The sequence below is a fragment of the Cajanus cajan genome, chromosome 9 (genome assembly GCF_000230855.2).
Source record: "Cajanus cajan strain Asha chromosome 9, NIPB_CcT2T_4, whole genome shotgun sequence".
Taxonomy (NCBI): Eukaryota; Viridiplantae; Streptophyta; class Magnoliopsida; order Fabales; family Fabaceae; genus Cajanus; species Cajanus cajan.
The window spans coordinates 6,703,848-6,728,897 of NC_138525.1; the positions used below are offsets into that span (position 1 = coordinate 6,703,848).

Consider the following 25,050-nt stretch of genomic DNA (forward strand, 5'->3'; position numbering starts at 1 on the left):
TTTCTAACTTTTCCATAATATGCTCCTTGTCTCCCTTTTCCTCTTCCTATTGACTCATTATTTGGTTCAATGTGATTAATTTTCGTAGCTACCCAACTTGTTTTATTTTTACACAATTCAGCATTATCCTATCCTATTTCCTGTTCACCCTATCAAATCCACCACGCCTCAGTGGAGGACAATTTGTGCATCTCTAGGCAGTTCCATTACTAAAGAGAACCTTAGATCATGAGCTAATCCCCCACTTAAGTCATCCATTGTCTTTTTCCTAGAGTGCTATATGTATGTATCATATTTTCATTATTTTCCAATTACTCTAAATTTTAGCATCTAAAATGGAGGAATATCACTATATACAACTACAAGTTTCAGAGTTTTTGAAAAATTTCAAACGGCTGTTTCATTCAATAGTTTTTTTAATAATAATTACTTTAAAATTGTATATAGAATAAATTTAATTTATCAATATTGTAAAATCTTAATATTTATCCTTTGTATATTACGCAGATATACATCTAGATTAAGAAGAGAGAAAGGTGTTAGAGAAAAAGTTATTTTTATGTTGTTTGGATAAAGAGAGAAGTAGAGAAAATAAAAATTATTTGTGTGAAACTCATTAAAAAAAAATTCTCTTTTAAGATGAAAAGAAAATAAAAAAGAAAGTTAAAATGTGTGAGACCCACACATAAAACTACAACTCTAACCTTGTTATTATTTTTATACATTATATTATATGTTAAAGACAAATATGTCTTTTCAAGAAAATAAATTCATTCTTTTTCCTATACAATCAAACAAGCACATCAAAAGAATACTGTTTTTTTTCTTCTTAATTTTTGACTTCTTTCAATCCAAAAATCTTAAACATTTACGTATAGTTCATTATATTTTCTCTCCTACTTCTTTTTTACTGTGTATCAAAATTAAACTCAAAGCAAAAGTTTACATATATTTTATCTAATAATGAAAAATATTAAAAAAGAATATATGAAATAAGTGTAACATTCTTCACATACGGAATGTTAAATACAAAGTTTTGTTTCTTTTGTTTACTAGAGGAAGTATTATCTTTTCTGGTTTGTTGGAAGGTACGAAACTACCGCACAAGGAAAGCGTATACTGTGTATGCAGATGATGAGGTGATACATTATGAACACTCTGAAACTTTGATCACAACTTATCAGTGACAATAATGAAAGTTGGTTAGGTAACAACGCATTATAAAGAAGCTTCAACCCTATCTTTATTTCCCATAAAGTTTTATTTCATCAAGATTTTCCGTAAAGTTCCAAGCTAAAGAGATCGGGTAATCCACATAAGTACATATATGTTTGGTAAACATTGCGTCGATTCAAATCAACACGCAAGGTTACACTGAAGTGTTTATTTTTATCTTTAATTTTCTGATTCTTTTTGTCCATTTTCTTGTGTTATTAGCACATGGCCATGATGAGACAAGACTTCTTGAGTATTGCAACTACAAATAGCAAGAGTGCAAGAAGAGCACCACACCACGTTTCTAATCATATAATCAATATGACAAATTTTTATGCTTAGGGTTTTTTGTATAGCCTATAGTTATTCACCCCTAAGCTAGAGGATCCAAACAGGAAAATAATGATTAGGAGGAATTTATGGGGTACCACTAATAGAAAGAAAAAAAAATGTTAATTGAGATATACCAACAAAAAGGAAAATATTGGATTTATTTGGCTTTTTCCGGTTTTCCTTATCTTGAAAAAGCCTCTTTTGAATTTCATCCCTTAAAAAACATTTATACGTGCAAGCTTTCCTTTTGCTTTTTGGGCTAAACTTCAATTTTCTCACTTTCCGTCTTCGGAATCGACTTTATTAAGATCAGAAAACAAGCATCCTAGGACATGCTTATGGTCTAAGTCCCCACAATTAAGTTTAATTAAGGATTCAATCATGCACCCGATTAGAAAGAAAATATTTTGTATATTATAACAATCTAGATGAATAGAATATAATCGTTTTGAATTCATACAAAATTGCCTCTAATTCCTTTGTTGGTTAGACTTGAAACTTGTAGACTTGTAGTGGGTTAATAATGAATGTAGGACCAAAGAATGCTAAGCATGGAACCTATATTATTATTTAGAATGTCTACATATCCTCAATTCCAAAGCCACTTAACATTCTTCAAAGTGCTGAGTCCCATAATTAGAGCAAAGGCAAGTGTAGCATATGAATTCTGGGGGTTGGATCGATGCAGTTCAAAGTGGCAAATGAAATGTCTAATTCTGAGCTTCTCCTAAGGATAGTTTCATAGTGTAGCTGCTACGATCCCTAATTAAAAGGAATCCATATTTTTTTTAATCATTCATATTTCAAAAAGAAATTAAATAGGACTTTTTTCATAATTTTCTTAACGATGTTAACACACTAAATTCATTTTATATTTTTAAACGTTTTTCAAATATAGAATTGCGCGTTTGTAATTTAACTTACATTCAATTTTTATTTATTTATGAAAAAAAATGTCATGTAGTTTTGTATTAAACAATGGAACTACAACACCAAAAAAAAACAATGGAACTGAAAAAACTGTAAAAATAAATTATTTTGAAAGAAAAAAATCTGGACCCAATAAAATATTACACATATTCTCTAAGTTTGATGTATCCTAAAATTAAAAACTGCAATTAACAAATATTTTACTGAATACTTGAAGAAATTGTTTTAATAAAAACTGCACTGCATACTATTATTTTACTCACCTCTAATCTATGTTATGCACTTAATATAATAAAATGTGTAATATTTTTAATAAAATTACGTGTCTAATTTTTTTTTTTTTATAAAATTCATTGTTATATTTTCATACTTATATTTCAAAATTTCTAATTTATAATTTTGTCTATGACCATAAAATATCGGTACAGGTGTCTAATATATGTTTAATCTGTTGGATGGGCTAGGTAACTTAGTTTAGGAACATCACACTATCTTCACAGATTTTTTTTGTCTTTCAATTTTATTTTATTTTATTTTATGAAATGGAGAGGGTGAAAATCTCTTTCATTATGTTTAATGTGGTATTGCTATCATTTTTGTTGCAGCAGCATGGCTGTCGTGTAATCACTGCCTTACTGATTTGAATTCTTTCTTTCTTTCTTCTTTCTTCTAACCTACTGATTTGAATTCGATAGGTCCTACAATGTGGGCCCCCAAATATTATGGGGTTTGGGCCCATTCATCATTGCCATAATTGGTTTGATTATTAGGAGATGTTTAATGCATTATATTATGTATTACTAAAAAGAAAGGGAAAACATTTGAAAGAGAAACAGAGAAATATCTTCCATGCAAAGGAGATAGAGGAGAATTTTATGCCAATCCAAATTGGTAAGAATCATTTTATACAAAGGAAAAGTGGAAATGTAACATACACATTTACACGGCACTCTACAAGATCTAGTTATTAACTATTATAGCGCAAAATAGAGTTTAAATTAATTTTATACACAATGAATAAAGATCAAAATTCAAAACCCTTTTCTCACATATTTTCACTCTGATCATCACGTTTACCGATTCATATTTTTAAAATAAAATAAAAAATCAGTTGCAATACTTTTTGGGTGTGCATATCTACATATAGTTATATATATATGTGGCTGAACTTGAGTTTGGAATAGAATTTTTTTAGGTAGGATTAGTGGAACTGAATTCGGAACCATATGTTTAACTGTGGAGATTTGTGAATCAAAATCGTACAATTAGTATGGCTCATAAGTTGATTGATGATTATTATTTTTAATTAAACTAGATAGGCCCATCTTAAGCATATATAGATGAATTATTTAAGGAATTATTATTCCGACAGGAGATTTTGCTGCCAATGCACTGTGATGGGGAATCTTAGCATTACCTGCATTAATTCAAACTCAAGCGGTAACGGAGATCATAACCTAATACACTATTGGATGGAGAATAAGAATAATAATGCCACTGTTTAAATGTTTGAAATATTGGACTGTTTATTCCTTTCATAAAATACTAGTACGGAACCCAAACTAAGATACTCTACAACAGTGCAAATTATTATCGGAGTCTTGACACTACATTGCCATCTAACTGTTTTTTGAATGAAACTTTGAAATCGATATTATCGAATAATCATCAATTTGATGTTTAACATTAAAAACAAAATTTAATTCTAAACTTTGATAAGTATCAATCAAATTTGGTCCTTCACATTCAGAAAATGCAATTTAGCTCTTCATCACTTTGTTATTTGACAAAACTAAGTGAGTTCAACCTTTCACTTTGGCAATTACCGATTAATAATTGTGAAATTTATGGACTAATTATTGAACCATGATATTTCTTGTATCAATATTAAGGATTAATTAAGAATCAAATTAAAATATATGAATAAAATAAATATTATTCGGTCATAAAATTTTATATATAATTTATTGAGTTTTATAAAAATCATACTAAATTAATTACTTTGAAAATTGTTCTTACCAAAATTTGATAAGATTAGATACCAAACTTCTTTATCTTTTCGCATATAGGTTTTACGTTTGATTTTGTCTCTAATCTCCATTTTTTCTATTGTTGACAATAGGGGATGAGTATACATGCAAAAAAGACTCCAACAATTAAGTTAATTTTTGAGTATTTTAATCTAAAGTATACATGTGTATCTCATATCTTGGTAATTGCCCTCTATGTAATTGGATACATGTATATTGATGTTTTTCCTTAGATTAATCATATCAGAATAATTGAGTTATGTCATCCAAGGTTATAATGTCTAACTTTATAGATTAGTTAATCATTTAATTCAACCTTATAGATTCGCTAGTCCAACCTTATAGGTTGGTTAGTATAGTGTTTATTTATTAAGTTTGTTGTATCAAGAATAATTAAATTAATTTATTTGAGATCATTCTGTCAATCTATAAGATTGACTAATAATATTCATATATGACTTACTAGATTGATGATTAAATTATCCAGTCTTATAGGTTGGTTGATATAGTGCCCAATCTTATAGGTTGGTTAGTGAAAAAATCATACTTATATAGAGAAGATTTTTAATTGATTCACTTTATGAAAAAAAATTACATGCATAATACATAAAAAAAAATCTTAAATTATTGAGTAGTTATTAAGTTCAGCCATTAATTTTTTTTTTTTTAAATGTTGAAGAACAAATTCACCTATTATGTCAATAATAGTGTAATTTTTTTTAAAATTTAGTTTACCTTTTAATATTGAATTTCATTTCAACTCATTATAATTATTAAGATTTTACTGAAATTTTATTCAAAATGTTTACTAATTTTTTTTAAAATCTTAATTTTAGAGTGTTTGGATAAGTTTGAAAAATATTATGATAGAATTTTCTTTATATATTTTTTTTTGTAGAAACAAATTGTTTTAATTTATGGAGAAAAATTACTAAAATATTCCGTTTGAAATTTTTATTTAAAAAAGCTGTCATCACAAAGTTTTATTTTTATAATATAATTTATTTAAAAGAAACATAAACAAATATACCTCATGCACCTACAGAGAGAACTAAGAGCAGTTGAATTTGCACTAAAAATGTGCATCATGTGGTATTGTTCAAGCCTTCGGGTCGGGTCACCAGCGAACTCAATTTGCTTCGGGCACACCTTCATGTCTCTTAAGAAAATGATTGTGATAATGATTCATGAATACTAGAGTCACTTTTTACTTACGTGATTAGGTCTAAACCATGAAACAAATGCTAGCCTTTCTTTTATTTTATTTTTTGATACATAAATGCTAGCCTTTCTAATTGCTATACAGGGCAGCATGAAGCAAAATCAAATTATTATTGTATGTTAGCACCAAAATCAAGGAATGGTTACGTCAAATTTCGATATGCATGTGAAGCACAAAGTCGGCAAATTCCATCAAATAATAAAAGTCATAACAACCCAGCAAGTTTATGGTCAATTCCCACTTGAAAACCCACCACAATCAGTCTCACTTTCATTCCATGCAATTGCTATGAATTATAGCAACTTTTTTTTTTTTTTTCTACTTTAGCTACAGTAATATGTAAAGGGTTGTGCCTCTCTCTTCTTAATTTATATTTTCATGTGACTTATAGTTTGCTTTATAGTGGGGATCTAACAAGCATCACTTTCAAGCATTGCCCAAGGCCAAGGCTATGGCTCTCTAGGTCTTCAAGGAAGATTCCACTGAGTTATACTCTTAGTCCTAGTTGATGGACACCCATCACCAGCTATTAAACCTATCAATGGAACAAAGACATGGGTTCTTAGCCACTGCTTGTTGCCATCATGCCACTCAACTCAGGCCAGAATTGATTGAGGGGACAATAAGGAGTTGTGAAAAATCAAATCATTCTAAAAAGTTCTTATTTATCTCAGCTTAAATGATGTGAGTGGAATTTTAAGTACTAGTGATAAATCAAAATTACAATTGTGACTATGAAGTGGTGCTAGTTATTATTGACAGATAGAAAGAATAACTTAAAAACACAAACCACATTCAAATTACTAAGGAAACAACTGGTTTCCAAGAGCAACTTTAGAAAGATTGAAGCAAATTTAACTATTTTTTTGTTGACTCCAAAGAAGATCGATCAAATGCTAATGCATAATCTCTCTCATAAATTCTGGTATAACTAACCTTCAAATATTGTTAGCTCCCTTGTTGACGCGCGTGTGTGACCCACGAGGGCCAAATTGCACTTTTTTTTTCACCTGGAAATTGGACCATACGCCAAAGCACACACCTGTTGGCTATTGTAGGTAGTTAAGGAAAGTACGTAACGTCCTTATCGTAAGGTAAATCAGTAAATGTGCTGCACATAAAGTAAGAAGCAGTACCAAAACTTTTGAGTTAGAAACACAAGGGACTAGAAAAGAAACAGAGAAAGCGATGAACAATATGAATTTTTGTTGATGGGTATAATCAACATCAGTCCTTGCTTCAAGGGAAACATTTTAGTTGTACTTTTGGATCAATACTTCTATGATATGCACTTTTTATAGATCCTTTTTTTTTCACGTACAAGTCAATAATAATAAAAGATTTAATTTAAAGCAATTGATTGAATAAAATATTATCAAAGTTTTAATAATTGGTTGATAAATTTAGACTCAATCAACACAAACTAATATTACGTAAACAACACGTTACCATAAAAATCACCAGAAATTTAGTCAATTTTATTTGATTTGAGGAAAAAAGCCAAGAGAGTTGATGTGTATTGGAAATGCTTTATATAAGAAAACGAAAGTCTTTAAGCTTGTATACCCTGAACATGTGAAATGCGCCTGATATCGTAACAGGTTATGATGGAACGTGCCAAAGCAAAACGAAAGCTTAAGGCCGGTTACTTATTTTTCTCTTTACACATGCTCTCACCTTTAAGTCCTGTGTCATGAACAATCATATCATATTTACCATCTCCGCATGTGATCAAAAAATGGTCCTCTTGTGGCCCTGGAGAAATGACAGGGTGCTTAGGCTAAGCTTGGATCACCTTCCTATCTTTTTACCTCTACTGTTCTGATCAAAGTGAAATTTTTAAGGGCATGAATTCATAAGCTAGAAAGAGAGAGATTCTCATGGTCTACATAATCGGGTCAACATGGGCTAGGTCAGATACTACAATTTTGCCTTTTGCATGCTTACTATTACTGGAGGATGCTTGACTGCGAATCAGAGACCCACTATATTTTCTTTGAATATTAACAGTCAGAACTCAGGACCTCAATCTAGCTTCAGTGCTTCACTTTCAAATCCTTATTTTCTTTGTCTTTTTATATGACAATATCTTTGACCAACACAGCCAGGTGGCGGCAAACAACAGAACTAGTTAAACCCACTTAAAATCTGGCAAGAAAAAGGAGATTCTTAGCAATAGCTGCAGCAAATGAGTTAGTGGATTCCCACCCAACATTTACATAACCTGCTTTATGTGTTTGGCTGCATCCTTATCTATGTAAAGCAAAACATCCGCATCGTGAATAAAATAGTGCATTATCTATGAAGAGTAAAGACTACATGAAATGCACTTTGAAATTTTAAATCAGCACAAGAAAGAATCCATCTTTAACCCGCATGTACCCGAATAGGATTCAGAAGAGGCAGACCACAGAATTTAACATGTGCAGCCACAAGAAATATATTGCAAGCTTCACAAATAACGTAAATAGATAAACCATGAGACATTTAAGATCTTTCGTACACAAATGGACAATAAAAAGAGTGGTTTATAAAAAATAATTCTATCTCACCCACAAAACTTTAAAAACAAAATCAATTTTACTATTACAATATCAAAAAGCTTACATTATCTCGTAGCTGAACAAAGGACTTATCGGATGGTACCATCAATTTGGTAACCTATCCACTACAGTGTCTAGAAACGTGATATTTTCTTTTTCACTCTATTTTGCATCTTAGAAACTCCCCCACCTTCGACAAAAATATTGTGAATCTATATCAATTACCAAGTACTCGTATATTTCTTAATTTGCTTAATTTGGGACTTACATGCCAACGAAAATTTTAATAAGATCTATAATGATCGCCAAACAAAAGAATATGGGAAAGTAAAAAGTTTACAGATAACGAAGCTCTATCTACATTCAAATAGATACATTGCCACATTTAGCTGCTCTTGTATTTTTGCCTCCACAGAAGAACGAAGACAAATCCAAGTAAGCCATGAAGTCCATGATTAGCATAAGTATATTAGGCGACAAAGAATATGAAGATCATGAGGAAAAGTATCAGAATGGCAAATATCTTTATTAGAAGCCACCTATTTGATGAAATTTGGTTGAGATGCCTCAATAAAGAACTGTGAGCTCCTTCAACATTTGCCAATGACTCATCCATATTGTCATCAATCCTGCCCATGCAAGTTAGGCATATTTAATGCTAATTGCTAAAACAAATGAACATCTACAGCTTCGCATACAATAATATTGTAATTCAACTTTTTTAAAACATACCAAAACACAACCATAAGTGGAGGAAAAATTAGTGCACTACAGTAACTGACGTGTCAAATATTTGGGTGAAACGAGAAAAACCTGATAGCAAGCTCCCCTTGATGGGCAACCATTGTAGCCAAATGCGAAAAAATCCCACTAAGTTCTGTGATAGTAGATTCCACATTGTGCAGAGCAGTTGCCCGACTTTGAGCATAGTTCTCATGCCGAGGAACAACCTGCTGTATCATAGACATTTCCATTTGTTGAGATGGAGTGTTGTCCACAGCCAACCTCCGTCTGTGTCAGAAAATTTACCAAATGTTATAATTTAAGTTAGACAATATGTACATCCTAAGCAAGCCTTAAAATTTTAAACAATTCATGTCCCAAAAGCAACACATCTCAAGAATCAAAGGGTAAACTTTACCAGAGAATTCATAAGCTTGATTAGGTGTTAGGAGAATAATTGAGATTGTAACAAGCTCCGAATTGAATGAGCACATTAAATAACTATCTTTTGTGTCATTCTGGTAATTACCCACTCAATTTATGCAGAGCAAATTATAAATAGAAGAAATGCAAAAATCTAAGATGTTCAAAGCTTTAAATAGATGCTATTCTAATTTTTTAGAAAAGCTATAAGGGAATACTGGAAAGAAAATTACTCTAAAATCAATATAACAGGTGGCAAGATGTCTGTCAAATTTCAATCAATATAAGATGCAAAACCCTTGTATTAAGAACTGAAAATAAAACAAAAGACAAGCCAAATATTTTGATATTTATAGTATTGAAGTGATTTCTATGATAAATTATGACGTAATCACCAATCAGATGAATTGTGGATACAAGATACTGTACAAAGAATAAGCAATTATTAAGTTTTCAATGAATACTGTGAATTGATAAACCATATCTAAATAAATTAACTAATAAAAATAACTAATACCAAACAAATGATTATTCTTGTTGGGCTAGAAGTTTAATTCATTCGTGCAATGCAGACAAGACCAGTCAAGCCCACTAAGAGAGAGAAGTATGTCCAATTAAGTTTGAACCAGAAAAGAAACCCATGCCCTGTCTGACAGAGGCTTCCCAGTCTTAGAAACTTAAATGGTTATCCCCTACCCACATTATCAGGTTAATATGCTAACTAGGAAAGGCCTATCATAGTTGCTAGCTATTCCCTCATGTATTTGATTATGCTTGTAGCAAAATGAGGGAAAAATTAGAAGATGCTTTGTAACCCAATAGTTATCACATAATAGTGACCAAAGAATATGCACTCAAAAGAGTTTAATTGCAAACACAGTTGGAGATTTATGATCCACGAGAACCAATTGACAGCAACTTGTTTTTACATGAAGTGCTAGTTTAAGATGATATTTGGACTTTTTAAGACCTACATATTACCATGCAATATAGAAATGTAAAGGGGGCAATTTGATCTTAATATCTTACAGCTTGAAATGGAAATTTTAACACACCTTAGTTGATTGCCAACAGGAGCTCCATTTGATGGTAATCTGCATAACAGATAAAGATGCACAAACCCAGCATTAAAAACTAGCAAATTTACAAATTGAGAGGAGCTTCAGAATTAAGAAATGACATTTGAAAGAGAGAAAAATAAATAAATAAATTACTCAGTCAAACTGCATTATAATTTATAAATATCTTGGTTTCATCGTTAAATAGAAAATTGTCATTAGCTATATCATAGTTCATTTTGGGTAGGTACAATGCCAAAACTTGTGATGTCACATCCCAAAGATGACATAAAATTGTTAGTGGAAGTAAATTACATGGGAAACAATTATGTAGTTGAGAGATTTTAACAATGTTCCACAGGTTTGGGTCATTTGGCTGATATTAACTGAGGCAGCCTACTGAAAATCAATGCCTGAAAGGGAATTCAGAAAATGGCTAATGACGATAATTCTCTCAAACAGTTTAAAGAACAGTTCAGGAGTTCAGGTTTATGTAATTAGCCCATATTGGAATATGAAAGAGAAAGCATTAGATCTTCTACTCAGATTAGCCAGGCTTTGGCCTTGCATTAATTAGGACTCCAATTTTGAGTACGAGACACACTGTTCACAGCAAGAGGAACAAGGATCACCTATCAACATATGAAATATATATGTTCTGCTTCTCTTGACTACCACCGTGCCTATTACTTATCTAGTTAAGGATATCAAAGTCAAAAGTCAAGCTTTTTCTTTCTGGTACAAGAATTCAAGATTTGGATGGCATTGTGTACATTAGGAAAGAAATGAAGTTTGGATAGTGGGGAAATAAGATTTGCTAAAATATATATATATATATATATATATATATATACATATATATATAAAGAGCTTTGATAAGATCCATGCCACATAACTCAGAACTCAGAAACTACTAGCATCCAAAATATGACAAGAATATTCAAGTGTAAGAAACCTAAAAAGTTTGAAATTTGGGCACACCAACAGTGAACTCCCGACTATTTACAAATGCATAGTAACAGGTAACTACCACAGGAGCCAGGTTTTTCATTTTGAATATTTTGCCAGATTCCCTAATTTTATTTTACATTATGGAAGTTCAGAAGGAATATTGATGTCATGGCATAACGACAAATGTTAACCTGTAACTTGTTGGGGAAAAAAAATACTCACACTGATTCTTGTTGCAAATTCTCAGATGCATTTGATGAATTTGACCAAGGTGGCGGCTCAGTGGCTGGCTTTGGCTGATGCTGGAAAGGGTTCTCTCTTAATACATTCTTGGAAAATATCTGCTTCCTGTTCTCATGAGCCTTGATATTCTGGAGCATACATACACATCCACAACATTAATTACAGGGGAGTGAAAAATATAGTAAGGCATATGATAAGCTAAGAAGCCTGGATACGTGACATGATACAGATATCACACAATATGGATACTTGGATGCAGATTTTCTAAAAAAATATGATATAGCACAACCAAGAAAATACATTAACATATATATAAATGTATGTGTGTATGTAAACATAAATGAGCAATATTCGTAAAAAAAAAAAAAAACATTATTAATTTCTAATTATTCGTTAATTTATAAACATATCAATAGTCAAAAGATGATGAATCGTACATTAACTCAAAAACTAAATAATTAACAAATAGTGTATTGGATTGACCAACCAACCTCAGTCCTAGCAGTTAACACATCTTGAAGGTGCTTCGTGGCTCCCATGAGTTTGCTCTTCAAGTCATCGCAAACCGCGGTGGAATGCACAATCCTGTCCTGCGAGTAACCGCCGTCGGCCATGTCCATGTTCTGAATGGTTTGCAAATCGGAGAGAGCGGAGTTCATCGCCGTGATTTCGTTCTTAATCAACGCCGTCAGTTCCTGAATCTCCACGGCCGGATCGTTGAACATGGACGATTTCCTCGCCAGCTGCGCGAGCCTCGCGATCTTCTGCGACGTCTCGTGGATCCCCAACCCGATTCGCGAGGCCTTTCGGTTGAATTCGGATCTCGAATAGGACTCGTGAGAGGTCGAAGGAGCATTCTCGGATTGAGGCGGAGGCGCCGCGCCTCCTCCGATCTTCTTCAGAGTCTCCGACAGTAACCGGAACTCCGACGTGCGGTCACGGTAAGAGGAAGCCATCGGAGACAGACAGGTCCGTCGTTCCAATTCCAAGATCTCATGAAGGACACCATTTCAGTTGACACCTCAACTAACTGGGCCCCACTCCCTTTCACAATCTATTTGGGCCTAGCCCATTGGGCTAATATTTCATACTTAGGCCCAAACTGTGACTCATTTCAGATCTTTCTTCTTTTCTTCACAGCGCCGCACCACAGCCTCCTCAGCGTCGGCGACCTCCGTTCTTCTCCTTCCTCGGCGAGACGGATAGGGCAGAATTACACACACTTAAGGTAAATCTTGAGCAACTCAATTTTTCTTCTCCTTGATTTTTTTTATTTATTTTTTATTCTCATTGGTTTTAAAACGTTTTGGTAGCAGCGTGACTATTTAGCTAAGAACAACGAGGTTGGATTGGTGCTGTGTACTTACAATAATTAATTGTTTCATTATGTGTTGGCGAAATTTACTTGTAATTTATTTGTATGCTAGCTGTTATATTATGAAATTTTGCTTGGCACTTTCTAAATAACTCCAAATTTACTTGAACCTAGTATACCTCGTTGGCCACTTTTTGAATCGTATTTGATGGAAGCTTTTAAGCCGCTCACTATCTCTAAAATTTACTTGATGTGTTTGACGTTGCATTAGTGCAACTCTATTATTTTTCTAGATTATGGGAGGCAATTACTTTGTCATTTATTTTGTGATTTTCCTGCATAATTGTTGTTCTTGTTATGAGTATATATGGGCTAGCTATTCTAAACCTCAAACATGGACTGCAAGTGGAAGGGAAAGCTTCAACTGATTTGTAAGTGTGTTTTGAAGTCCGTTTAAACCAGGTTCAACGGAGGTTTCTCGAATTCCAATGCACAAACGCAGAAACAACTCTATAGATGGATTAACATTCGGTTGAACTGAACTGCTTTCCAAATACACCCTAATGAGTGATGGACATTGGTTATAATGAGTGACAATCCAAAAGAATACTTGGCTTCACTTCTAGCACTTTCACATGTAAATTATAATTATAATCATAAAAAGTATGGAAATGACACTTTCAACACCATGATCATTTCTACCACACTATGTTGTACATTTTAGTAAACTTTGTCGAAGTTGCATGATATAGTCTATAAGAATATATTAGAAAATTCTATTATTGTATTGTGAAACTATTTTTTGTTCTGATCTTTTTTGTTCTTCAGATCAGAGCATCATTTAAATATGGATTTGTCAAATTCTGTAACATGATTGTTTGATTTTGTATTTTTCTAGTCAACCCATTTAACCTCCCACCCATGTGTGTTGAGCTGGGTTGGCTCAATGTTGGTTCACTACTAAAGTAAGTCAACCCTGTAGGCCAAAACCTTTGACAATCTGTGGCAAGCCGACACAATTTGATAGCTCTAGTGATCAGCAACAATGGCTGGGAAATTGTCAAAGGCTGCTTACGATGCAAAGATGTTGAAGCTTCTGAGAGAGTACAGTCAAGTGTTGGTGGTTTCATCAGACAATGTGGGTTCCAACCAGCTTCAGGGCATACGGAGGGGGCTCCATGCTGATTCGGTGGTGGTGATGGGAAAGAACTCAATGATGAAACGCTCTATCATCTTGGATGCTGAGAAGACTGGCAACAAGGCTTTCCTTAATCTTGTCCCCCTTCTTGTGGTAACTCTTTGCTACCTCAATTTGGTATTTCTTGTACCAGAAAATAAATTTGATAACAATAAAATCAATTTCATTTGATTTTGAAGACTGTTTTAATGTTCAAGTTTGTTCCTTTAATCAGGGAAATGTGGCATTAATTTTCACCAAAGGTGACTTGAGGGAGGTTAGCGAACAGATTGCCAAGTTCAAGGTCAAGTAACATGTTCTGTTTATAATGTTCAATAGGATTCTGAGTTGCTGTTATATAATCATGATGTTGCTGTGTGTGTAAAGGGATGTTGGTTGTAGCAGTTTGATCCTTCTTTTGTAATCTTTCAATAATATCTGTGTTTAAGTAAGACAACTTTTTTCTGCAACTGGGTGGGCTTATTCAAACAACTAATAAAATCCAAAAAGGGAAAAGCGTGTGTAACTAAATATACATCTCCAGAGATTCTCGAGTCTTCACTTGTACTGCCGTTCCTTACAAAAATTGAGACCCCTATCCTTCTAAGACACTCTTACGATTCTTTTTCCATTTACCTGAAATTTTCATTGGCTTTTAACCTAAATTGACTGTCTAAATAAGATTATCAATCACAATTTAGGTGATTTGCTGAGGAGTCATGTAGCATAGAAGCTATGTCATTGCAGCTTAGTTTTGCATGTGGTTTCCAAGTTCGCACACTACAATTCTGCTAGTAGGTCCACAAGAAAGTGTCTTTTGCTTCTCAATGCGTCACCAAAGCATTGATCTTCTGTTATTGTTTGTTGATTCTACAGTATATTCTACACTTTTAAGATTTAGCTACAAATTTTGCTAACAACATTTATTATTTGCACGCTGACATTAGATTAGTTTGCTTCAAGTTGCAGTAATTATAAACTTTTTACTAATGTTCACTATTTCCCAAATCTTGATGTGGGTATACCATGGTTTGCATTAGGACTAAACATTATGGTAAATAAATACTCTTTTACTGAGTAGCATGATGGAGATATCGGAATTTTTTCTCTCTTTATTTGACTTACTTTCTGGCATAAATATTAGTCATGTTCTCAATGTGGAGGACTAGCTTCCTATTACTAGACTTCCTATGAGAACATTGAGAAGCCTTATGTTTTCACTAACTTTCTGCAGGTCGTTCAACCTATTCTCATGTGCCCCAAGTACACTTCATATGACACGTACCAGAATTGTTCCTATATGCAATCTGGACAGTTACCTTTGGGCCTCACGTGTTGCAACCAGCAGGCTTCGCAGGCTTCAGAGCCTTTTCTTGTATGCTCAAAATTCATTCCACACCAACATTGCTTCTTGATGAGATCAAGACAGTTCTTGATGACGAGTATATGGTCTCCTCTTCTCCTTTTGGCTGGTAACTTGTGATGTGGATGAAGTATTCTGATTTGGATCACATGATTTATATTACACCTTTCCTTGAGCACTATTGCCTTTCAAACTATATAGTTGTAGTCTTCTCCCTTTTCTGGGAATGATGGAGAGTGAAGGATTTAGATCAGGGTTTCAATTTGGTAATTGGGGTTTCTGATACAAGGATATTCAATTTACCCAGAAGTTTTATCCTCTTTTAAAATAAGGATATGACCTTAACAACATGTTTGCTATCTGAGTGTTCATTAATTTGTCTCATAATTACTTCATGTTATAAGCGCCACTACTTTCACCAATTCAGAACCTTTTAATTATGTTGATTTTTCAGCACTCTTTCACTTTGAAATCAAAGATGAGTTATAAAATTTATATATACCAGTGGGGAGAGACATTAGGTGCCTTTATTATTTAAAAAAAAAAGGTGATTATTGATTAGTTAGAAATTTATGAAAAGTAGATTATATATATATATATCCTTATATATTAAACACAATTTCTATTTTGAATGAGAGTGTTTTTAGAAATTTTTCTTTGATGAGAGGGTTTGTAGAAATTTTTTGAACTTCTTATCTAATTTAGTTTTTATTTATTATGATTATTTATTATGATTATTTATGAATTAAGTATTAATATTTAAAAATAAATTATCAATAATTAAAAATAATTTTTTTGTTTCAATATAAATTATTTTGTCATAAATTTAAAATATAATTTATATGTTTAAAAAATATTTATGTATCCTAATTATATATATATATATATATATATTCAAATATAATACTTATTTATATGTAATTTATTATAAATTTTAATTGTATTATATATAATAAACATGCTTGTGGATTACACGTATTAAGATGTTACTATATATTAAATAAAACATAATGGAAGAGTGTAATTTAAAAGTTGTTATAAGGACAAAATTATGTATACCAAATCATATTATTGTTTTTGTATATATGTTATAGATAAATTATATATACATACAACACATTGCTTGTGTTTTTATTTTTTCTTAACATGTCAAGATTATGTTATTTTTTAGAGCATTTTCAATTCTTAATTACCTTTAAATTGTTTAACACTTTCATGAACTACTTCGTTTCATATCAATCTTAATAACTTTAGTAATTTTATTTCAATGATTCAATTTTAAGAATTTAAAATGGACCTCGCAAATTACTTCATATCTATACTTTTATTTTTATTTTAACTTAAAATACTAAGTCATTGATATTTTTAATTTTGAATAAATTTTATGAAAGCTATAAATTAAATTGAGTGGTTTCATTTGACAAAAATAAATGAAATTATGATTTGTGTACAATAATAAATGTAATTGCCAATTGAGAAGTTAAGTGTAAAATTTTTTATGACCCAAGCACTATGCAGGCTTAATTGTATTTTATGTTTCTAAAATTTTGATTTTTTTTTTTTGACAAAATTTGTCTCCAAGTAATTTTTTCCATGAATTATATTTTCAAAATTTGTCTCCAAGTAATTGTGTCTTTTTAATATTTTTTCGTCAAAATACTAATAAAATGATGATGTGAATATGTTCCATGAGAGAACACGGTAAACATCTCAAAGTTTGAAAAATAATGTTACATGATAATAAAAAAATTATATAACATTAATTTTATTTATCTTTTAATTATTTTTTTTTATTTATATCAATGTTTTAAGATTTTGTCTTAAACTAATTTGGTTTGATTAGAAATAAATAAAATCTGACTAAAGATCAAATTTGAGTGCAACCCAAATAATTCAACCTTAACAAAAATAATTATTGACTAAACAAAAATAATGAATATTTCTCTTCATGATAAATGATTTTAATTTTCACATAATTTTTTAATTCATCCAGCATAATATGACACAAAGATAGAAAATGGGACATGTGATTTGAATATGTTGAAGACCTGTAGAGCAAAAGTGCCTTTATATAATTTCATGAAAAATAATATCAGGTTCATTGATAATATTTTTTAAGAATTTAATTTAAATATACTGGTATTTTTATATTATAGCTATATTTTATATTTTATATTATCATTTAATTATAAATTATCAGGTAAAAGTGTTGATTTTGTAACAAGAATAATGAATGAAAATTCAACTTCATTTTTTTAATAAAATTTTGTTACTTTTAATTTTTTTAATTGACTTTTAGATAAAGTCTAACATTTTTCTTATAAATGGGATGTGTTGAAATTATTTTCATTCATTTTAGGATCTGTTGAATATATTTGAAAACTTGATGATTAATAATATTGGACTTGGATAGACTACTATTGCAAATCCTCAAATAATACAAAGAGCGAGGTAATTCCAAGTTTTGCTGGTCATTTTTTTTTTATCAAGTACGCGTTATCAAATTTTATTCACTCACTCACATGTTTTTATTTATATTTATTTTTTAACTAGTATTTTAATATGTACACAGACTAAGATTTTATTATATATAAATAAAAATAAAATTATATAAGAAGTTGAAAAAATCTTAATATATTTTTTTGTCAAAGAAAAAATCCTAAGAATTTTCTTATATAAAATTTTGTTTAAAAAATCCTAAGAACATTTTCTTAATTTTTGTTTAAAATTTTTTGCAAGTGATGCTAAATGCTAATATAAAAACGTAAACCCTTTAAAAGTAATTCAGCCTAGTAAGGAGTACCTAAAGTAAAGATATAGTTTTGAAGCCCATTGGGCCATTAGTAAACCATCAGCCGTCCGATTGATTACGACAAACGAATCACAACCGTAGAATTTAGGTCTGGACAAAACCCTAATTCACCGTGTCTTTGCGCCACTATATATATGAACTCAGCATTCTCCAACTTCATCCATTTCGCTTCCGTCCCTTCTCCTAACGCAAAGCCTCCATCCACAGAAGAGGTTAAAGAGACGGCACCGTCTTGCTGTCCGCCTTGACCGAGCCAGAGCTTCGTCTTGGCCCTCAATTTTGCCGCGCAAAACTCTCAGTTCCGTACACCCGCATCATCAGCAATGGCCCCCAAACCTACCAAGGCAGAGAAGAAGATCGCCTATGATTCCAAGCTGTGCGACCTTCTCGAAGAGTATGGCCAGATCCTCGTCGTCAACGCCGACAACGTTGGATCCAATCAGCTCCAGAACATTCGCAAGGGTTTACGCGGCGACTCCGTGGTCCTCATGGGGAAGAACACCATGATGAAGCGCTCTGTCAGGATTCACGCTGAGAAAACCGGCAACAATGCCTTCCTCAACCTTATCCCTCTTCTTGTTGTGAGTTTTACCCTCCTTCGTCTATTCATGCTTTCAGTGCATTCGATTAATCGGAACTGGAGTAAAGTTGTTTAAACTGTTGTATTCAGTGAGCGATTTTTTTTATTTGATTGATGATGGATGCTCTCTTCATTGAATTAGGGCAATGTGGGATTGATTTTCACTAAAGGTGATTTGAAGGAGGTCAGCGAGGAAGTTGCTAAGTACAAGGTAAAGTCTTCTTTGCATAGATTTTAATTTTTTTTGTTGTTCTGTTGATTTTTTTCGTCGTGCAGTGCTTGATAAATTTGATAATGGTAATGTTGCTTTGCTGCCTGTGGTTTTATTATTGTATTTTTTCAGCCACAATAAATTTTTTTATGATGACTACTTAGTTAGGGTTTAATGATGGATGTTGTTCATAGTGCTCTGATTTACCTTTTCGTAAGGTGATAATCAAAGGTTTCATTCTGGTAGATTGTTTCAATGTTGTGTTTTATGATTTGATAGTCCAATATGTTAGGCGAAGTTATTAAGACCTTCAAAGTTGTGTGTTGCATTTAGTTGGTTTGTTGTGTTACATTATATTAGTTTTTTTTTCCTATTTTGAGTTTTTTTTTTGTTGCATTAGTTGAATGTTCATCCATATATGTTCCTATTTATTTGAACAGGTGGGAGCTCCTGCTCGTGTTGGTTTGGTTGCCCCAATTGATGTCGTCGTTCCTCCTGGCAACACAGGGCTCGATCCCTCTCAGACCTCTTTCTTCCAGGTTGACTATCTTGATCTTGTAGAATTTGGGTGTTGTTGATTTTGTTTTATGTTTTTAATAATTATTTATGAAACAATAGTTAAGAATTAATTTTTAGAGTTCAGCTGCGGAAAAAAGAATGTTTTATGAAACACCAAGCAATTGAAAGTTGGTTTTATATTTTCAAATTTGGAAAAGAAATATTTTTTTAAACAGGTTATAAATATTGTTTTGGATGTCATGTTAATGCTTATTCTCTATTAATGGCGTTCAAAGAGTGATTTTGTAAAACAATTTTATCAAATATAAGTTTGCTGTTTTCAAAAGTTAGAAGCAATATGGTCATAAAGATTGTTGTTTTGGATGTCGTTATTGTGCTTATTGTATGTATTACAGGTTCTCAGAAATTTTTTGTAAAACAATTTTATCAAACCAGTTTGCGGTTCTTAAAATGCAAGAAACAACCAAGTCATAAATAGTTTCGTGTTGGATGCTATGTTTATGGTTATTCTCTCTATTACAGGTTTTAAATATTCCAACAAAGATTAACAAGGGTACTGTGGAAATCATTACCCCTGTTGAGCTTATTAAGAAGGGAGATAAGGTTGGCTCGTCTGAAGCTGCCTTGCTTGCCAAGCTTGGCATTAGGCCCTTCTCATATGGGCTTGTAGTGCTTTCGGTGTATGACAATGGTTCTGTCTTCAGCCCTGAGGTTCTTGACCTGACTGAGGATGACCTCATTGAGAAGTTTGCCGTTGGTGTCTCAATGGTTACTTCTCTTTCGTTGGCTATTTCATTCCCAACACTCGCAGCGGCTCCACATATGTTTGTGAATGCCTACAAGAACGTTCTTGCTGTTGCCGTGGAGACTGATTATTCTTTCCCAGAGGCAGACAAGGTCAAGGAGTACCTCAAGGTAGTGGCTTTGATACTTTGATTATCTGTCACTATAATAGTTATTTGTGATTATGTTATTTTTCATTTATTAATTGTTATCTTAATTGCAGGACCCAAGTAAATTTGCTGTGGCTGCTGTTGTTGCACCTGCTGCTGATTCTGGTGCTGGCTCAGCTCCTGCTGCTGCTAAGGAGGAGGCAAAGAAAGATGAGCCAGAGGAGGAATCTGATGATGACATGGGTTTCGGTCTGTTCGATTAGGCTGTATGTTAAGTACTTTTTTACTTTGTTAGAATTGATTAAGTTGGCCTTTTATTTTAGTTTGCAATTTTTCCTGTGTGTTACAGTGAGACTAGTTTTTTAATTTTAAAATTTCCTAGTTGTATTTAATTTTTGCTTAAAATATCTGTGCGTTTTATGATTTTAAATCGTTTTACCTTATAATTTCACAAATTATAATGCATAATTTGTAACGTATGCACTATAGTTCCTCCATATTTTAATTTTTCTATTCTACAAGACTATTTCAACTTAAAACTATTATAAAATTATTTCAGTTGACTGTAAAATTTTTCACGATATAAAAAAAATGCAGTCGACTATTGAAGCAGTTCTTTTCTTTGGCTACACATTGAATAATCCTGCGCAATAAGTTGCATTAATGAGTTTAAATTTGTACCTTTTATGGTTTTAAAACATCATGATACCCGGTAATTTTAAAGATTATATTAAAAATTCTAAATCCTATACCTTAATTTTAATATTAAAAATTCTAAATCCTATACCTTAAGAATTTGGATATCTTACGCGGTAGTGATTCTAAAAATTCTAAATCCTATACCTTAATTTTAATATAGAATAATAATGACAGTGAGATAAAATTGATTTGTGATTTCGGTTTTGTGAACTTTAAAGTTAACATTATTTTACACCTATTTTAACAGACATATAATTCAAAAAAATCTTGTGTATTTCTTCTATTTTTCATTTATCATACATGGCAGCATTTTTACAAAATTGATGTGTTGCAAAATGTTAAACCATCATATGGAGGTCCAAATAGTTCTGGGATCTGTCTTCAAGTTTTGCAAGGTCAGTTCTAGTCTAAGATTTGATTATGAAAAATGATGTTTTAATGTAGATAAAAAATTCTCTCAGAAATGAGACCTGTTTTTGACGAGGTTTATAATTACTTATATTAATACAATCATTTTAAAAAAATGTAAAACAAGTATAATTTAATCTATATCATGACAATAATTTTACAAAATTGACCTCTTTTATTTTTCTTATTTTATTCCTAATAAACAACAAATAATCTCTAATAATTGTAATTAAACTATTTTTAGTATTTTAATCTCATTAATAATTTATAATAAAGATGATTATTTTATTAGTCTATGTTTGGATAGCTGGTAAAGAATAGAAGAGGATGGTATATCGAAGTAGTAGTATTAAAAATATAATTTGTTCGAGTGGAATAAATTTTAATTTTAATTTTTGTATTATTCTTTTTCTTTTACTGCATATTATTACATTTATTTTCTTCATCATAAGTAATCAATGTGAAGGAGATCTTTCTATTTTTCCCCAACTGTATATGAGTTTACAAACCATAAGAAAAAAAAAAGATTATAAAATATCATCATAAAAATATTTTTTTTTTGTCTATGGATATAGTTTACGCAGAATTCTATAATTGACATCAAAAGATATCTTTTATTAGTCAAATATTATTTTAAACTAGAATTCTAAAAAAAAAATTTTTTTAAATAACTACGAAATAACGTGGAGAGAATAAATATTTTAATTGAAATATTTTTCATCATTTGATAAGTTGGGTCAAACAGAAATTTACAGATATAAGTTTCATGTATGTCAATTTCTTCTAAAAAAAACGAGAGGAAATAGCGCAGAGAGAGTTGATATTATTTTTTTATACAATTTTATCCCTTGAAAGTTGAAACTCTCATTCGAAAAATATATGAAAGAGTCTCATTCAAAAATGACTTGGGTCATGTTGTATTTGAATACAAGATAGACTAGTTATTTTATTCGACTATGCTGCATTTTATTTGAATGAGGTCTTTAGAGGAATATTTTTTATTGGGTTGAAAATACCCCCTTGTATTGGAAATGTGAATATAGTTGTTTTATTTTTGGCCACATCTATATCGGTAGAAATATGTCTTATTTGAATAGGAATATCCCCATCAATTTGAATATGTTTTAATTGAAATGAATGGGTTTGGTACTATTATATGTTTATGGTTGCATTATTTGAATATGGGATATATTGTTTTGTTTATGCTAATAAAAAATGAATATAAATTAAAAAAAATAGTATGTAACATTAAAAGATAAAATTCTAATTTTTCTTTAATTATTATTTTATTTTATTTATATATTTAAACTAAACAACTTTATAATATTATTTCTCTTCTATTTCATATTTATTTTTTCCAAATCAAACAACCTCATTTCCATCATATTTCTACCGCATCGTTTCTGGTTATTCTATTTCTCTTCACACATTCGAACATAGTGTAAGGGGTGATGAAATTTAAAACCCTATTCATGATTTAAATGCCTTAAAATCCCCAGCAACAAGCCTCTTGAAACTGACAAGAACAATCCAACCATTTTGCAGCAAGTTTCTGCGTGGTTGACTTGAAATCCACTTCGGTCGCAGAAATAACAGAAAAACATAAAACATGAAAATAAAAACCCTGTATTATCTCCTCTCCAACTTATTAATCAGAGAGAAACATGATAAATGTATAATGAAAACAGGTTCATTTTATAATTTAGAAAATTTGAGTTTCAAGGAGGAATGAAAATGCAATAAACAGTGGAATGAGATCATATTGTGTAATAGAATATAAGAAAAAGAAATGTGATGTGTAATAATAATAATAATAATAAAATAACTATATTAATTTGTTAAAATAAAGAATGGGTATTTTATATAAAAGACTCATTTCTCTACTCTCTATTCATTTCTCTTATAAACTCTATCTATTTTTTTTTACCCATTTTCATAGAAAAATAATTTTAAGTGAATCTTACCATTTATACTGTGTTTAGTATACAAGAGATAAAAAGGAAATATCATGGAGAGCAAAAAAAAATGTGAAAATAACCTCATTAATTTGTTTCGTAAGAGATGAGTCAATGTAAAAATTTTAAAGAGAGTGAAGAGAGTGAAATTTTATTTTTACACTATTATCCTTACTCTCTCATTCAAATACATGAAAATAAAAAATAATTTTATTCAAATACTATGATAATTTATTCGAATGACTTGTGTTGTATTTGAATGAAGAACAATTCACCGTCATGTTTTTTATTTGAATACATACACTTTGATAAAAAAGAGTAGGGAGACCAATCTAACACAACGTGTTGCATTACTTGAAACTTGTTCTTTTTTCTGTTTTTTTTCTTCCCAATTTTAGAGCTAGTAATGATTGCTCATAACTAAATCTTGGATTATAGTTCTTGCAATGGAGTTATCAACTATTGGTCATGATTCAGTCTTAATGATTTTTTTTAGTTGAAATAAGTGAATATATGTATGTTATTGGAAATTGTTGCTTTCGAATAAATAATATATTCAAATACAATAATATCCATGAAGTTGTTTTATTCGAATAAGTATGTGTTTATTTAAATAAATAACTATTTAAGTATATATTTGATTTTTATTTGAATAAAAATATGCTTATTCAAATAAAATAACTTCAGGAAGATTATTGTATTCAAATAAGCATATTGTTTATTCAAATAAATAATCATTTGAGTATATATTTGTTTATTCAAATAGAAATATTAAAAGATATATTAGTAGTTAATACAATGGTAAAATTGTAAATTTGTTTTAATTATAATTTATTTTCTCTTCATTCATTCAATTTAAATAATTTTTTAATATTTTCTTCTTCTATTTCTTATCTAATTTTTTTTTTCAAACCAAACAACCTTATTTCTGCCTTCTTTTTTATTTTTTTTTAATTTGTTTTACATATTTCTACTTACTTATTCCTCTCTCTTCTATTTCTCTCCATCCTATTTCTCTCCTCAATCAAACATAATGTTATATTTCTTTTCCATTCATTTTTTTGTTGTGAAATTATTGTTGTTTTATTCATCTTGTTTCTTTCATCACTTCCTTCATTTCTTCCCTGCTAATCCAAGAGATGTTGCTAGTTTATAGCCATCGCCTAACCCGGTTTACCACAGGTTTAAGTCAGGTTAAGCTAGAAACATCTAATATGTTTTAGTTGTAAGGAAACTTTGGTCTAACCAACTTACAACTCGCCTACCACGAATCAACCCTTGATGAGTCAAATTGGCACATAGGTTGCGCCACTTAATATATTTTTATTTTTTAAGTTTTCAAATGTTAATTTATGTGATTATATACTAATACTATCTACTAAATTTTGTACATACTAGTTATGAATTATGATAATCAGTGTGAATTTGATATTATTTGTAATTATAT

General features: G+C 30.9%; 3 protein-coding genes across 4 annotated transcripts; 2 read left to right on the forward strand and 1 right to left on the reverse strand.

Annotated features, from left to right (window-relative positions):
• Nucleotides 1-8,291: 8,291 nt before the first annotated feature.
• On the reverse strand, nt 8,292-12,632 carry SYP31 (syntaxin of plants 31). The gene is made up of 5 exons (XM_020378146.3): nt 12,163-12,632; nt 11,651-11,799; nt 10,475-10,513; nt 9,087-9,284; nt 8,292-8,902 (listed from the first exon to the last, which is right to left on the reverse strand). The coding sequence occupies exons 1-5, from the start codon at nt 12,625-12,627 to the stop codon at nt 8,743-8,745; spliced, it is 1,011 nt and encodes a 336-aa protein (XP_020233735.1). The 5' UTR covers nt 12,628-12,632; the 3' UTR covers nt 8,292-8,742.
• Nucleotides 12,633-12,761: 129 nt separating this feature from the next.
• Nucleotides 12,762-15,876, forward strand: LOC109813879 (large ribosomal subunit protein uL10). 2 transcript variants are annotated; one of them, XM_020378147.3, is made up of 4 exons: nt 12,762-12,899; nt 13,969-14,277; nt 14,399-14,467; nt 15,398-15,876. In XM_020378147.3, exons 2-4 carry the CDS (start codon nt 14,032-14,034, stop codon nt 15,644-15,646), a joined length of 564 nt encoding a protein of 187 aa, XP_020233736.1. In that variant the 5' UTR covers nt 12,762-12,899; nt 13,969-14,031; the 3' UTR covers nt 15,647-15,876. The 2 variants fall into 2 exon arrangements, with proteins under 2 accessions (XP_020233736.1, XP_020233738.1); XM_020378149.3 differs by having other exon boundaries at nt 12,767-12,899; nt 13,885-14,277.
• A 2,606-nt stretch (nt 15,877-18,482) lies between these two features.
• Nucleotides 18,483-20,933, forward strand: LOC109813897 (large ribosomal subunit protein uL10). The gene is made up of 5 exons (XM_020378186.3): nt 18,483-18,919; nt 19,061-19,129; nt 19,570-19,668; nt 20,171-20,563; nt 20,655-20,933. Exons 1-5 carry the CDS (start codon nt 18,662-18,664, stop codon nt 20,802-20,804), a joined length of 969 nt encoding a protein of 322 aa, XP_020233775.1. The 5' UTR covers nt 18,483-18,661; the 3' UTR covers nt 20,805-20,933.
• The last annotated feature ends 4,117 nt before the right edge of the window (nt 20,934-25,050 follow it).

Excerpts from the sequence above, each read along its gene's own strand:
- LOC109813897 (XM_020378186.3), top strand. The coding sequence starts at position 18,662 with ATGGCCCCCAAACCTACCAAGGCAGAGAAGAAGATCGCCTATGATTCC. Across the intron at positions 18,920-19,060 it reads ACCTTATCCCTCTTCTTGTT|GGCAATGTGGGATTGATTTT; the intron begins GTGAGTTTTACC and ends TCATTGAATTAG. Across the intron at positions 20,564-20,654 it reads AGGTCAAGGAGTACCTCAAG|GACCCAAGTAAATTTGCTGT; the intron begins GTAGTGGCTTTG and ends TCTTAATTGCAG.
- SYP31 (XM_020378146.3), bottom strand. The coding sequence starts at position 12,627 with ATGGCTTCCTCTTACCGTGACCGCACGTCGGAGTTCCGGTTACTGTCG. Across the intron at positions 11,800-12,162 it reads TGTTAACTGCTAGGACTGAG|AATATCAAGGCTCATGAGAA; the intron begins GTTGGTTGGTCA and ends TGTATGCTCCAG. Across the intron at positions 10,514-11,650 it reads AATTTGCAACAAGAATCAGT|ATTACCATCAAATGGAGCTC; the intron begins GTGAGTATTTTT and ends TCTGTTATGCAG.
- LOC109813879 (XM_020378147.3), top strand. The coding sequence starts at position 14,032 with ATGGCTGGGAAATTGTCAAAGGCTGCTTACGATGCAAAGATGTTGAAG. Across the intron at positions 14,278-14,398 it reads ATCTTGTCCCCCTTCTTGTG|GGAAATGTGGCATTAATTTT; the intron begins GTAACTCTTTGC and ends TCCTTTAATCAG. Across the intron at positions 14,468-15,397 it reads AACAGATTGCCAAGTTCAAG|GTCGTTCAACCTATTCTCAT; the intron begins GTCAAGTAACAT and ends AACTTTCTGCAG.